The sequence below is a fragment of the Megalops cyprinoides genome, chromosome 6, assembly GCF_013368585.1.
Source record: "Megalops cyprinoides isolate fMegCyp1 chromosome 6, fMegCyp1.pri, whole genome shotgun sequence".
Classification (NCBI taxonomy): Eukaryota; Metazoa; Chordata; class Actinopteri; order Elopiformes; family Megalopidae; genus Megalops; species Megalops cyprinoides.
This window is the reverse complement of record NC_050588.1, coordinates 30,163,455-30,177,039: the sequence shown is the minus strand read 5'-3', so window position 1 is coordinate 30,177,039 and position 13,585 is coordinate 30,163,455. Positions and strand designations below refer to the sequence as shown.

The 13,585-nt window shown below is 40.2% G+C and overlaps 1 protein-coding gene across 3 annotated transcripts in view; it reads right to left on the bottom strand.

Moving 5' to 3' along the window:
* Nucleotides 1-13,585, bottom strand: part of grip2b (glutamate receptor interacting protein 2b) — a 76,217-nt gene that overhangs the window by 20,459 nt on the left and 42,173 nt on the right. For all 3 annotated transcript variants that reach the window (XM_036531938.1, XM_036531939.1, XM_036531940.1), the window contains exons 8-14: nucleotides 12,753-12,900; nucleotides 12,284-12,453; nucleotides 7,091-7,228; nucleotides 6,370-6,522; nucleotides 5,927-6,113; nucleotides 3,032-3,177; nucleotides 961-1,041 (exon numbers count right to left, since the gene is read on the bottom strand). In XM_036531938.1, the coding sequence (XP_036387831.1) occupies nucleotides 961-1,041; nucleotides 3,032-3,177; nucleotides 5,927-6,113; nucleotides 6,370-6,522; nucleotides 7,091-7,228; nucleotides 12,284-12,453; nucleotides 12,753-12,900 (1,023 nt within the window). The remainder of the gene's footprint in view (nucleotides 1-960; nucleotides 1,042-3,031; nucleotides 3,178-5,926; nucleotides 6,114-6,369; nucleotides 6,523-7,090; nucleotides 7,229-12,283; nucleotides 12,454-12,752; nucleotides 12,901-13,585) is intronic.

Sequence of the window (13,585 nt, the reverse complement as noted above, 5' to 3'; positions counted from 1 at the left end):
AAGTCTCTCAATGTCTGCTAATGCTGATGAACATGTATGCAATGTAAATTGCTGTTGCTCAAAAAAAAAATGAGCTCTTTTGAGTGGTTGTTATTTTTTTTTTTTAAAGTGATCTTAATCACCTAGAAAACAGGTGACCTTTTTGTGTTTGGCAGTTTGAATAATGAAAGCCATGAATTTCATCCTGTTAACCAAAAAAGACCATAAACAACCTAAAAATTAAACTAAATTTGAAATAAAAGGGTTTTTCTATATTTTGAAATATAAGGGTATTTCCTATAGTTTAAGTGCTAATTCAATGGTATAAATATTCAAATAGGTATAAATTATACATGCTTCTGCACACACAGGAATTGAAATAGCAGTTATTTAGTTGATTATTCCTAAGAATACTACTCTTTCTGATGACCACATCAGCAGAGACAAAGGTTTTAGGCAGCCATTTTTATGTGGTTGCTTTGCAGTACTTTAATCCTCCCTTATTTGTCATTGTCTTAGTTGAATTAAGAAGACATGAATAGAAACTCAAAGATAAAACAAAACATAACAAAGAGAAAAGAGCCATTCAGAACAGTAAAGTCCTGAGGACATGTGCTATGGTGTGAAGGACGCGCACAGTACCTTTCATTATCAAGCTGAGAGACTTGATATGGTGATTATTTCTCAATATGTTCTATTGAACTCGAGGTCATTTATTGCAGTGGAATACAATATTTTCGTCACCACAGCACAGTAAAGTGCAATTAATTTTTCCTGTGTGTGTTGGGAGGACTGCAGAAGAAAAAAGACATTGACAAATGTCTGGAACGAGGTGCCCTCTTTAATCATGCCTAATGAAGCGGTACTGGATGGGAGTGCCCCGCTGGCCTGGCTGCAGACACGACTAGCCGAGCAGAAAGATTCTGCCCGGATGGCAACTTATGCTGTTGGAAGTGTTGCCCACTGGCCTCTCAGACTCACCACTGATCGTGATCCCGAGCTCCACACCTCTCTTCTTGGGCAACTTTACATGAAAGGTACCACTACTGGGAACCACTGATTCTACAGGGAGAGAATAAAACCGTCAATTGTAGGTAGCGCTAACAGCAGCATTAGACGAATATGTCCTTACTTTCCGACTGTTGACGTTAATGGTGTCAACATTCAACTGCATCAACGTCAGAAACCAGGAAATAAATACAAACTTGTTTGTGTTACAAGTGTTTCAGTGTGGTTCAACTTGTTACCCTTAGTTTTTTATTAGCAATATCCATCTAAGATACACTTTTATGATATTCAGCCAGCTTCAATGTTCGAAAAATATATTCTAAGTACACATCCCTCATCTCTAAAACAGAATATGATTCAATATTAGCGTCAAACCTCAGATTTTTCCCATACAAAATGAAACCTGAGCAGACAGGGTTGCTCTGTGGGAAGGCTGATGCTGGTCCTGTGATAAGCATATTCACTGCATTTCATGAAAAAAAAATCTCTAAAGCTCAGGAATTTGCCAATCTTTCCTCCCACCAGTTCACTTTCAGCCGTGCTGTCAAAATAAAGCCCTCCCACAGTCTTAGCCAGATCACTCATCTGTAGGGCTTCAGGAAACTTCTTATCAGCAGGGAGGGCTTCTGTGTTCTCAAATGTTGAGTCATTTCCCCAGCTATCACTCTTTAACTAAAAAGTATCTTACCAAAACATCAACATTGCTAACCATTGGTTTGTTTTTAACAGCTGAGGAAAAAAAGGAGCATTATGATACAGCGGTTAATGACACATCTGTGTGGATGTGGATGTAGAAGTACCTTAAGTACCTAAGAAGTACCTAAATAAGACACACAATTAGGTCTTATATGTGGATGAAGAAAGTGACTGAAAAGCCATACGATTAAGTATTACATGTAACTAAATAATCTGAATCTTGTTTTCTACAGAACTTTTATTCAATATTGCACATTTACATTTTAGAAATACATGTCATTGCTGTAAAATAACTTATGTTTGTACATTGCACAAAAGATTTAAGGATCTTGACTTTTGCTGGCATGTTATGATTTTTTAAGGCAGGCTTGCCAAGCTTAGGACATCTGCCACATTTTCAGTCCATTGCAAGTGTCATGTGAATGTCTTGTCTCACTCTAGCAACATTGTACATTATATTGTGGGGAAAAAAAAACATAAAAAATTGAAATCTATGTTTTCCAGTCTGCATCACTTGAATAATTAAATTTATGTGCTTCCTTTACTGGACCATTTCTAAAAACACATTTCTGTGGATTTAGACTGTAAAATTGTTTTCATATTTGGTGTGTTGTTCCCTGAGAAGGGAAAATCTATTAAAATCTAAATCTAAAGTCTATGTTGTTTTCAGAAACAAGAGTTTGTAAACAGTTTATTTATACATGATTTAATAGGGATGACACTATTGGTGGATACATATTACAGCTTGCATTTTACACAGGTGAATACAGAAAAGTGTAATCTTCATACTTCATAATGCAGATTTATACCTAATTTTTCACAAATTCTAAACATCTCATTGAATTTTCATCAAAGCAGTGACGTAAAACTTACTATTTTTAATTACAATGAAGATTTCACATGGTGCACTTGATGTGAACCGTTGATTCCATTGTGTCCTTGAATTAGTTTTTTCTGTAAATGTGACACCTACTTCAAATGCCTTCTTTCAGTGCATGGCCCTTTTTGGGGAAAGAGCATTTATCTCCTGTATTCCCTGTTGTTTACAATAGATCTGAAGAACGACTGTGCTGCACTGTCTAATCGTAATTGAGAGGAAATGGGTGAAATTAGTATGCGGTACAGCATACTGTAAGACTGGGATGATAATGAGGGCAATAGGCACAGAGGCTTTAATCAACCTATTACATCTCTTGAAATAACGACAAATCAGCTTTTCCCAATCATTGCAAATTAGCCCATATCTTCAACTCTTTTGTTTCTGCTTAATATAAGGACTACACAATCAATATTTATATCATTCCTTTGACAGAATCAGGTTTTTAGAGGAAATATGTAAATCTCAAACCTGCAACGTCAAACTCTATCTCCAGAGTGACCTTATTGGTCAGAGCAGCATCTCGGAGAAGCTGATTGGCCTCCTCCAGTGTTCCATCCTCTGTCGGAATGCTGTTGATAGACAGGAGTCTGTCTCCCACTTGGAGCAACCCACACCTGTCAGAACAAAAAAAAAAATACAATCCTACAGATGCGGTGAAAATATTTTTCCATGTACTACTCCAAATTTCAAAGGGCAAAAACTCCAACAGCCAATTCAGCTTGTATAGATCTATGGAGATCAATAACTCATACATACAGTAAGTCACCATTTAGTATTTGCTTTGTATGGAGACAGTAACCCTTTGTGATTGATGCCTCCTGCTAGTGATGAAGACAGGTGAACAAAAACAGCTATGGCAGCAGCACCTGGCAACCTCCCTCCTTGATGTGGGAGTGCAATGTGACCATGACAACTGGCAGTGGCATACAATGACAGCTGCTACACTGAGATAGCATTCAATCAGTGCTATTGTGTGGTAGTCAGAGACTGTGCCCTATAAATTATTAAATAATTAAACAACTAAACACATTAAGAATACATACACAGATGGGAATTATTTGGAAGTGTATAAGCATTGTTGCCTGACCCATTCCAGACACACAGTGCAGTTCCAAACACGTTTAGCAATTAATTACAGCTGAGACATCCACTTTCTAGATCTGGATACAGACAATGTGACAAAAGGTTGGCTTGTTGCCTTTCTTCTTCCTTCCTGTCCTCCAGCAGAAAATGGATGCCTCGAAGGTTCAGCGGTGGAATTATCGGAGTGTGGCTGGGAGACCAGGACAGGCAGGCCAGCCTGGGAGAGCACAGAAATGGCACCGTGATGGATGCTCAGATCACCACGCGTGGCCCTCGGCCACGCTCCGGATTCCATTAGCCACCCGCTGACTGATTGCTAATTATCAGCTTCTTGCACAAGGTATAAATCAATAGCCACTTGCTACGAAACAAGGTTTTTTTTCCTTTACATGTCCTACATAAATTGAAGCTAATGCTAAATGTGCAACACTGCATACTGATATTGGACGAACTTCCAAGCGCTAGCAAGGAACTTACTTTGTAATGTCTTTTGAAGTGTTTGATACACTGCTGAATGAAGGTCATAGAGAGATGACGGAGAAACAAAGGAGACCTCTTAAGAGACTAAAGTTTACACACGGAATATGTTACTCTAATGGGAAATGAAACGAAAAGTACAGCACAGCACTGAGATATCTCATTTCAAGGCGGCAGATTTTCAAAACAAGATTTTGACATGTTCCAGCCCTGAATATGTTCAAAGTTAAATCCCAACCTTGAATCTCACTGATAAGTGTAAATTCTCCCATCTCAATCCCGCTGAGTCTTGACCCAGATACGAAAGTAATATCAACTCTCATCCAGCTTGATAACTGCCAACAAATTTCCTATGAAGTACAAAGGAACTGGCTTTTTAATTTCAGGATCCTTATAGCCAAATCCTTCGTTAAACATAATTTCAAATACTCACAGCATTGTAGCTTCCTGGGATGTAAAAATCAAGTGTAGGAAAGGTGAGATTGGGCTGGAGAGACCCATGGTGTGTTTAATTAACTCACTGTCAGTGATGTCTGTGACAGCAGGACATTCTCGCTGCAGCCTGAAAATAAAATGGCCCAGCCTCCACCAATCAAAATTCAGTCCCACTACACCACAGGTATGGAGTTTGGTTCAGAGGAACGACCGGTAACAGTGGTTTAAGCAAAGACAGCAATAGCATCAGACATCAACGTAACAGCCCTGCAACCACACTGAATCGGAAACAAACATGACAACAAAGGTTACATCCAAATTAGATGTCCCTCTTCGTCCTGGAATGAACAGCGATCCAAAGCAATGGCTAGACACCCTGGGGATATGAATTCAATGTTTTATACTGACATTCACATTATTCTTGTAAAGCAAGGACACAGCCGGGCTATTCAGCAGGTTAAATATTTGGAGAAGAAGACTGCTATGTGTGTCCACACTAAACACAGCTCCATGAGCCAACAAATCTTTCATGCATCCATAATCTTATTTGGACTTTAAATCCTTATTCACTGTGTGTTTGTGGTTTGGCATTTAATAGAATTTCTCAATCAACAAACAGAAATTTACAAAGCTCATGTTAATAATGACATCTCAGAGATTGTTCAAATTCCACTTGGGAGAACAAGCCTGGTGAGTTACTGGCAAACTACAAGAAGAAGAACAATTGCTGCATTAGATACACTCAGCTCCTTGGTGGCCTGCAATGGCCAGGAACTGGGAGCTCTTCTGAGTGTGTACATTTCTGGCTAGTTCAAGCTACGTTTACACCTCGGTTTACCTATATTAATTTTATACATTTTCACTGTCCAGCCGCCCAGTTGTATTCACCTGCTTATTCACTGAGAGTTCAGTGATACCCGATATCTGAGTATATGTCAGTGTATGACCTATAAACAGTTTCACCAAAACTGTCAAAATGATAAAACACACTTTTTGTTCAGTGTCAATTAATATGTATTCCACCATGGCCATTTGACTATGACTATATATTAACTGAAGATTCCTTTGTATACACTGATGATTTTGCTTACATGGGTTCATAATATTATTTAACTTAGCAGCTGTGTCACAGATCAAGTAATGTAACCTTAGCAAGAGTAGCCGCTTAACTTGGTGAATAAGCTGGGTTTGTAGAGAGAAGGTTGAGGTATTGGTTAGTTTATGAAATGTGCCTGAAACATTTACAGTGACTGCCTTGTCTTCACTGCAACTCTTCAGCCCATTGTGGTCCTACGGCCATATTTACACGTTACTACCAGTTTCCAGTTTCAGGTTTCAGAGGAATGCACATAGGTGAGAGTGTCTCACCTCTCGGCGGGGCTGTCTGGCTCAATGAAGCGGATGACAGGGGGAGCAGAGAGGGTTTCCGTGGCGAAGATACCCCCCTGGAGTTGGACGCCGAAGCCGTTGAGAGGGTCACCCCTGAGGGTGATCTCGCTGGTCTCAGTGTGCACGATCTGACCGCCAGGCCCCACTGAACTGGATGCCAGTGACACTGAGGTCACAGAGGAGGAAAGGTGGGAGCAGGGGACACGAAATGCAAAGAGCAGACATGCAAGAGAAGAAATAATTACCACAAAAGAACAATGTGGCTGGTCATGAGCAAACATACCAAAGCCTTATACAACATTAGCCTTTTTATAGGTAAGGTGCTAATCCCTAACAGCAAATAACTACCTGGTTAATAAGTAAAAATTGAAATGCAGGACTAATAGGCTTCTTGTGTGTTAGACAAACACTGCTCTACGTACGTGAGCTCTTGTGCTCCTTCTTCCTCTGCCTCCTCTTCAGCATGGAGTTTCGGGGACTCATGGGGTGTGTGGTGCGGGGTAGGGTACTGGAGTTTTGACTGGTGAAGCCTGACGTGTTGGTGGAGCCGGGGGAGAAGTTGGTAGAAACTAGAGCTGTTTGGGTAAAGGTAAACGCAAAGGTCTTTAGAAAAGAAAAGCTAGCAGTCACACTATTTATTTCGAAATGTGTTGACATTACATTACAACATTTACTGTAGATTAACCGGATTACCTAAGAAGCTGCAGTTTCTTTATTTCCTTAAATTGACTTCCAATACTGAACAAGGTGTTATCAGCTCACATTAAACACCCAGGCCTTCAATGTGCTCACTGTGATACACACATACTGCAAAGTCTACAGTTTCTCTGTGGCTCAGATTAAATTCGTCCTTGAATATGTGTAACAAAAGTAACAGTTTTGTTCATTTCAGAGAGTGCAAACCTCATGGGGTTGTGTCAGTGTCAGCAAGAGGTGCTTTTCACTAAAAAAAACACAATGTTGTTATATTGAATGAGTCAAGCACCTACATGAGGGCCACAGTGTATTGTACAGCTGAGAGCAAATAACAAATTACAGGTAGAAGGAAAATACTGATATCTGAATGGAACTACACATGCTATATAAGCACATTCACACGTTTATCCAGAGTCTTGCTACACAGTGGTTAAAAGTGATATCTACATTTGGAATAGTCTTGGCTGTTGGGCGGGTTGCTGGAGGAGGTCCATGTTGGGGTCTTGCAGTGACTAGGGTGCTGGGTATGGCAGTAATTGACACAGGGGTCCCAACAGTGAGGATGGTCACTCTTTTGTACTTTCACTGCAAGCAAAGACAAAAGAAATCAAGCTCCAACATACAATAAAATGAGACAACATGGTACAGTGTCTAGCTTTATCTGTCCAGTTATGATTTACTCCATTTAGCTGGAATTCAGGGACAGTTACTGCATACTCTGTCATTTCACATCATGTAGGACAACACTATATTAAACTACAGCACATACCTGTAGATTTGTAAAACTGAACTACTCTTAGTGTCAGGCATTGTCAAATCCTGCCACAAATGCAGTCGTAATGTTTGTATTCTTCCAAACAAACACTGTAGATGATATTATTCTACACCAATGGCAAAAAGACAGTCACAGGATTTATGGCTGAGCCAGGCAAAAAGATTCTGGAAATACTATGAGCCAGCTGATACTGTTGTGAGAGCAATATTAATATGGCGTGTAGCCACAACACATCTATAATCATGATTTATGAAGCATGATAATGTTACAGTACATTTTCTGATTGGCCCACCAATTAACAAATTAAGCTCTTGGTGAGATGTTTCTCACCTTGTACAATAACATGCAGAGAAATGTTGGTACTGCATAGCAACAAGACAGATTGTGTTTGTGCCTGGGAAGGATTATTAGATGAAAATTGTATGGTTGAGAGTTTCATTAGCATTTTTATCATTAATAATCATAATGCAGTGCATCTTGTCGCAAATCCTGCTTCTCTGTAATCTGTTGGGCCTGCGCCCGTCACATTTGAATGATAATATCCTGCTATAATACCTCTGATTGAAAAAGATATTCTCAGCAGGAACAACGAGGGAACTCATTTGTGCTTGACTAATGAAGTCTTCTCTGCCACTGGCACACTTTATTCATACCAGTGTGTGGAGGAGGACATGTGAGGTATGCTTAATTCCTGTACTTCCTCCTCCTGGACTGGGTGTGGCGCTGTGCATCAGGGCAGCTCTACAGAGGGCTGGCTGCTGTGTGTCATGACAAGGTGCACTGTCAGGGACATCAGGCCACCTCCTGTTTAATCAGGTGATTCAGTGCCTAAAAACACTGGGCCGCTCGCTAAACTGCCAGACAGTAACACCTTTGTGTCCTGCAAGATGTCACCATGCAGAGAATCAGAGTGTTCCGATTAAATAAATATAGCACGCCTCCGACTCTGTATACCTCATCCTCATTTACACTTAAATTGGCAGAAAGGTGCAGCATGTCTGTTCCTCAGGCCTGACTGGTATGCTGAACAATTTCAGCAGCTAGGGAATTCAAACACAAATGCAGGCTGTATCTTCTTTTTCCCCACCAGAGGCTGGGTGTGCATTCAGGAGGAGTATGAAGGATATGGCTCTATTACAAGCTACTGGGCAAGAGGCATGCCTCTCTGCCTCTCACGTTCTCTTCTGCCGCACTGGAGGAGACAGGTGATGTTTATCAGAGTGTGACTGATGTGCTTAGTGGAAAAGAACACAAATAGGCAGATAAATGTCAATCAAAAGTTTCAGCTTTCAAGCCAACTTGAAGAAGAAAAAACGATTTATTTATTTAATGCCAAAACGCATTTTAAAGATTTTTGCAAGGGGGCGGTGTATTAATGTTGACCGAATTGACTCCCTTCATTTAATCCAGGATTTCAACGCCTAAACATTTCTAAGTGGCCTTAATGAAGGTTTGAGTGATTCCATTGGCTGGTCAAGAAAACACCCTTCTTTTCGAGTTTTCATTGCAATAAGAGGGATCTGAAGTATGCGCTGCTGCCTCAGGAGTTTCCAGCCACCAGGTTAGCCGTTCAAGTCACAGAAGATGAAAACTGCCACAACGGAAACCTCGGAAGTATATTCATTTCTTCACCAAATTTAAAACCGTAAATCCTCAGTTCTCGCAGCTTATGCTAAGCTCATCTCGTATGGCTTTCTAAGAAATGCAATTCTTATCTTCATTGAGGGAAAAAAAAGTTGGAAAAATATGATGACACTGAAGTCATCTATAAAAAATGATGTGACAGCTGAAAGCTTAAATCTCATAAGGAGATTAAAACATTCACTCTTAAGGCGACATCAAACATTTAAAAAGCGTAAATGTTAACTCAGAGGTATGAACATGTTTGTGGTTTATTATTCATCCTCTAATTTGCCCCATGCATACAAGATGCTGTAGAACAGCTTGTTTTACAGGATTCACACCAAGTTTTTTTGCTGACAGAAATGCACAGGTGTTCACAATGTATTACTGAAAAACTGCAGCTTCATCCTTTTCATATAGTATGTTTTTTTATACAGTTTGAAGTGTAGAATGTTTTTAGAATGTTTTTTTTTATTTCAAAGACTGTCAAATACTCGAATATATTTGTGGAAATGATAACTCTTTTTAACTACTTTAGTAACGGAAACTAGACCTACAGAAAGAGCTACATAGCAGAATTTATATGCATTTACTTATATTCATAACCACAGAGCAAGAATAACCTTCTCCTGCTGGCATTACATAGTTCCTCTACCGGTGTTATTGATTTCTTTGGAGAAATAAAAACAATTCATTAATATTTTACTGCATTAATTATAGAATTATAGGATTAATTATAGGAATTCAGAAATTTATACTTGGGGAGACTAGCCTTCATGCTATTTTGTTACACAGCACCTCTTTGGATGTCCTGGGTGTAAAAAATAATGTGGCATTTACATTTAATTTGTAAATTATGTTAATAAGTAAAATGATAATCTAGCAGATAGTGCATTCTAACCCTAATCAAGAAAGGATTACCCCATGCCCTTTCATTATGGAATTCATTTCACCAGAGTACTGTTAAGCCAGTCTTTAGAATGGACTCCTGCATGACAATGTCCTTACAACCGCCCTATAAAAAAAGCTCTCTGCATACCCGGCATGTCATTGACGGTCTAGACTATGCATGTCTGCACGTTGAAAATTTCCTTGTAACTGTTGACCCAGTTGTGAGCAGTGATAAATCGGGACCATGAATCAGATCCTGGAAGGAGCAGCTTGTCTGTATGCATTAGGGACAGAAAGACCTGGGAGCTCTGTGCTTCAAGCCTAGTCAACCCAACATTTTACGTGTGATGCATAGCGTATGTGAGAGGGCAATCTCTCCCAGCGTTCCCTGGTGCTGTAGATAATCCAATGGCAGGAAAAAGCTACAGTGCATCACAACATGCAGAAAAGTTCTTATGATTTTCAACATGCAGTAAGTATACATGGAAACCATGATAAATCAGTATAGTCATATGCAACTAATTTGATATGCACCAAAGTAATTTTCCAATTGGACATTTCTCCTGAGGTCCTGCCTTTTACAGACCAACACTGGGTTGCACAAAAACTACTGACTTTTACCCCGCTTTAATATTCTTTTAAAATTCTACACTATGTAGTCGGCATATAACCGTTATCATAATATTCACAAAAAGGGGCAAAATTAATTAATATTGATGCAGTTGAGCATTTAGTACATATCAATCACATTTATACATTTACACAACAACATTTCTTAACAACATAGAAAAAGAGGGAAAAATCAATTGACATAAAATAAGAAGAATCATTATTATATTAAGTACACAGTATGTTAAAAATGGATGCGCTTGTTGACTTTTGTTCACATTATAGAGTTAAACCCTTCAAGGGGATTTTCATATTTTGCACCACAGTAAAGCACTGAATATTACCTTGTCGGATTGTCAGAGGAGCAGACCCAGCAAGCCTCAGTTTGCCAGATTAGCTTTAACTCCTATCCATTAGCTTTATCTACTATCCATGTTGACACCAGCAGCTAATTAGCAGTGTGTCTCTCCAACATAAGTGCTTCTATGAGGACAGCTGTACTGGTTTATTAAATTTTGATTCAACAGGATTACAAGCTTTGTATAGTGCTGTCATCAAAAATGAGGAAAAAGTTGGAGTTTTGACTTGTTCAGAAGATTCTTAAGAGTGAATATTTGGTTTCACACGACTTTGGTTTAATAAGACTGTAGAATTGTCTGCATATTTAGTTTGCTACCCAAATGCATATCATTACAATAGAGTCTTTTAAATCTTTAAAACTTTCATATGAGAGGGTTATACTGAAGCTAAATGATTCATAACGTACATTCATTGGAGCCTAAAGAGCTACACTTCCATGCTGTTCATAGTTTTTGTTTGCTTACTTGTCCATGGCCAAGTTACCATCTACAAATGCAGTAAGTCAGCTTGCTAACTATATGCTAAAAGAGGATGAAAAGCTTACTTGTTGCATTTACATACAACGTATTAACCATTCAAGGGCCATTTGCACCATTGATAACGGTGTATTGATGGGCTGTCTAACTGGCTGAGCAAATCTGACAGACAACAGTGTTGGGAAGGTCTTACCATGTAGAGAGTAAAACAAGCAGTTTAATAGATGAAACCTGAGCCCATTTATAGAGCTTCTTAGAAACTGACAGGCTTGAATCTTTGGCTTTGTTTCGGTGGTCTAACCTTATTGGGAGTTTACAAGTACTACACAATGGATCCAAACAGAAAGGACAACGCATGAACTCTGCTAAAAAAACACCTTGTTAATATTACAAATCATTTGCATTTCATAATCAGTATGTTGCACCTTCAAAAATATTAGCTGACAGTGAAAGTAATAGTAACAGTGATGTCAATGGCATTAAAATGATTCTTTTTTATCATTGTTAACATTTTTATTCTTTATCATCATATTCATTTGGTAGATGTACTGGGCATTTCGTGAAAGACCGCAGATGGTGATGACTGGGGAAGTTGCAACATGTCATATGGCAAAGAGTATGCTGTCCTGAACTTAACCTTGACCATGCCTGGCTTGTGTTTTGAATCCACTGCACTTTAACAGATATAACACTCAAGAATTAAAGCACGTGGCAAGCACATAACTTCTGGGTTATATATCCACAATATCGTAAAAGGCATGCAGCACTTCAAGCGGATGCACACGGATGCGAAGGGCCTATTTTAAACCAGACTAAGCCAATGAATATGGCGCAGAGGAAATTAACATGCAGAGCACAGTCCCTGTCCCGTCTCTCTGCCCTCAAGTGCGCCTACAAAGCACTCACCAGTGTCCTGCGGCTTGCTGGGCAGCCTGCTGTGGTGTGCGGGCAGGATCTCCAGCTTGGCCTGGTCAGAGGTGCTGGCCAGAAGCTGTGTGGCTTCCAGCAGGGAGCAGTGTTCTGTGCTGGTGCCGTCGATAGACAGGATGTGGTCACCCACATGCAGTGCCCCACATCTGAGACAGGCAGAAGGGATGGGAAAGAGGAATATGACAGGTGGAAGGGATACAACGAAAAAATATCAGAGGTAGAACAATGGCAATAGCTTACTGCCGAATAAAACTAGAATAAAAAGACATCCACAAATCAGTAGAGATAAAACTCTGGGAATCCTATCATTGGGTTTGTTTTTAAGAATAGGCAAATATAACGTTTGTTTTACACAACAAAACTGAAGGAGTCTATTGTGCATCACTGATGTGTAGAACTTGAGTAAATGTTAGAGTGATGTAGAATGGAGTAAGAGACCCCTCACCTGTCCACCACACTGGCAGGTTTGATCTTGTCGATGACGATGACCTGCTTGTTCCTGTGTGTGGCAGTAGCCAGGGTGATGCCCAGGGCTGTCCCAGGAGACTTTGCGATCTCCACCAACAGGGGGCCGGAGGCATTCGTCACTGAATCTAAGCAGCACATCCAATACATTACAATATAGCTCTTTCCACGTACAGCAATTCCAGTGTGGTACAGTGTAGTCATGGGGTCATGGAGCTCCTAATTCCAACCAGCAGCTGCATGGAGAAATTAAATCTAGTGAGCTCTAATGTTGCAGAGGAAGCGGTAAATGGCTTGATGTCAAGGCATTGCAGGCAGTTTTCCAGGACAGTGCAGAGACCTTGTCAAGTGTGAATGTGTGTGGGCAGGAGGGGGCGAAGGGCGCCAGACAGACTCAGACACTAAATGTTGCCTTGAAAAATGAAGGGGGCACGTAGTCCCTCGTAAAACTTCCTGCATGTCTGGCATTTTGCCCTACTACTTAATAACACCATTCCAGAGGGGCACGCTTAAAAGCCCGCACAGCCACTGCTGTCTTCCAGCTCAGGGGTTCAGCAGGGTGGGGGTGAGGGGCGTCTACTTCACACTCTCCACAAGGAGGAAACAAGGGTCACAAACCTGCTGCTCAGCCAGATGGAAAAAAAAAAAGCCATTTCAAATCAGCAATTAAGAACAGGCCAGCGAGACTCCAGGGAGAGGAGGCAGAAGTGCCACTTAACGTTTGACTTTTCGGAGCGATGAGTTTCTGCCAGAGTTTTTCCCAACCTTCTCAAACATTTGAGAAACTTTTCTCTGTGGCAGGGGGGAAATGAT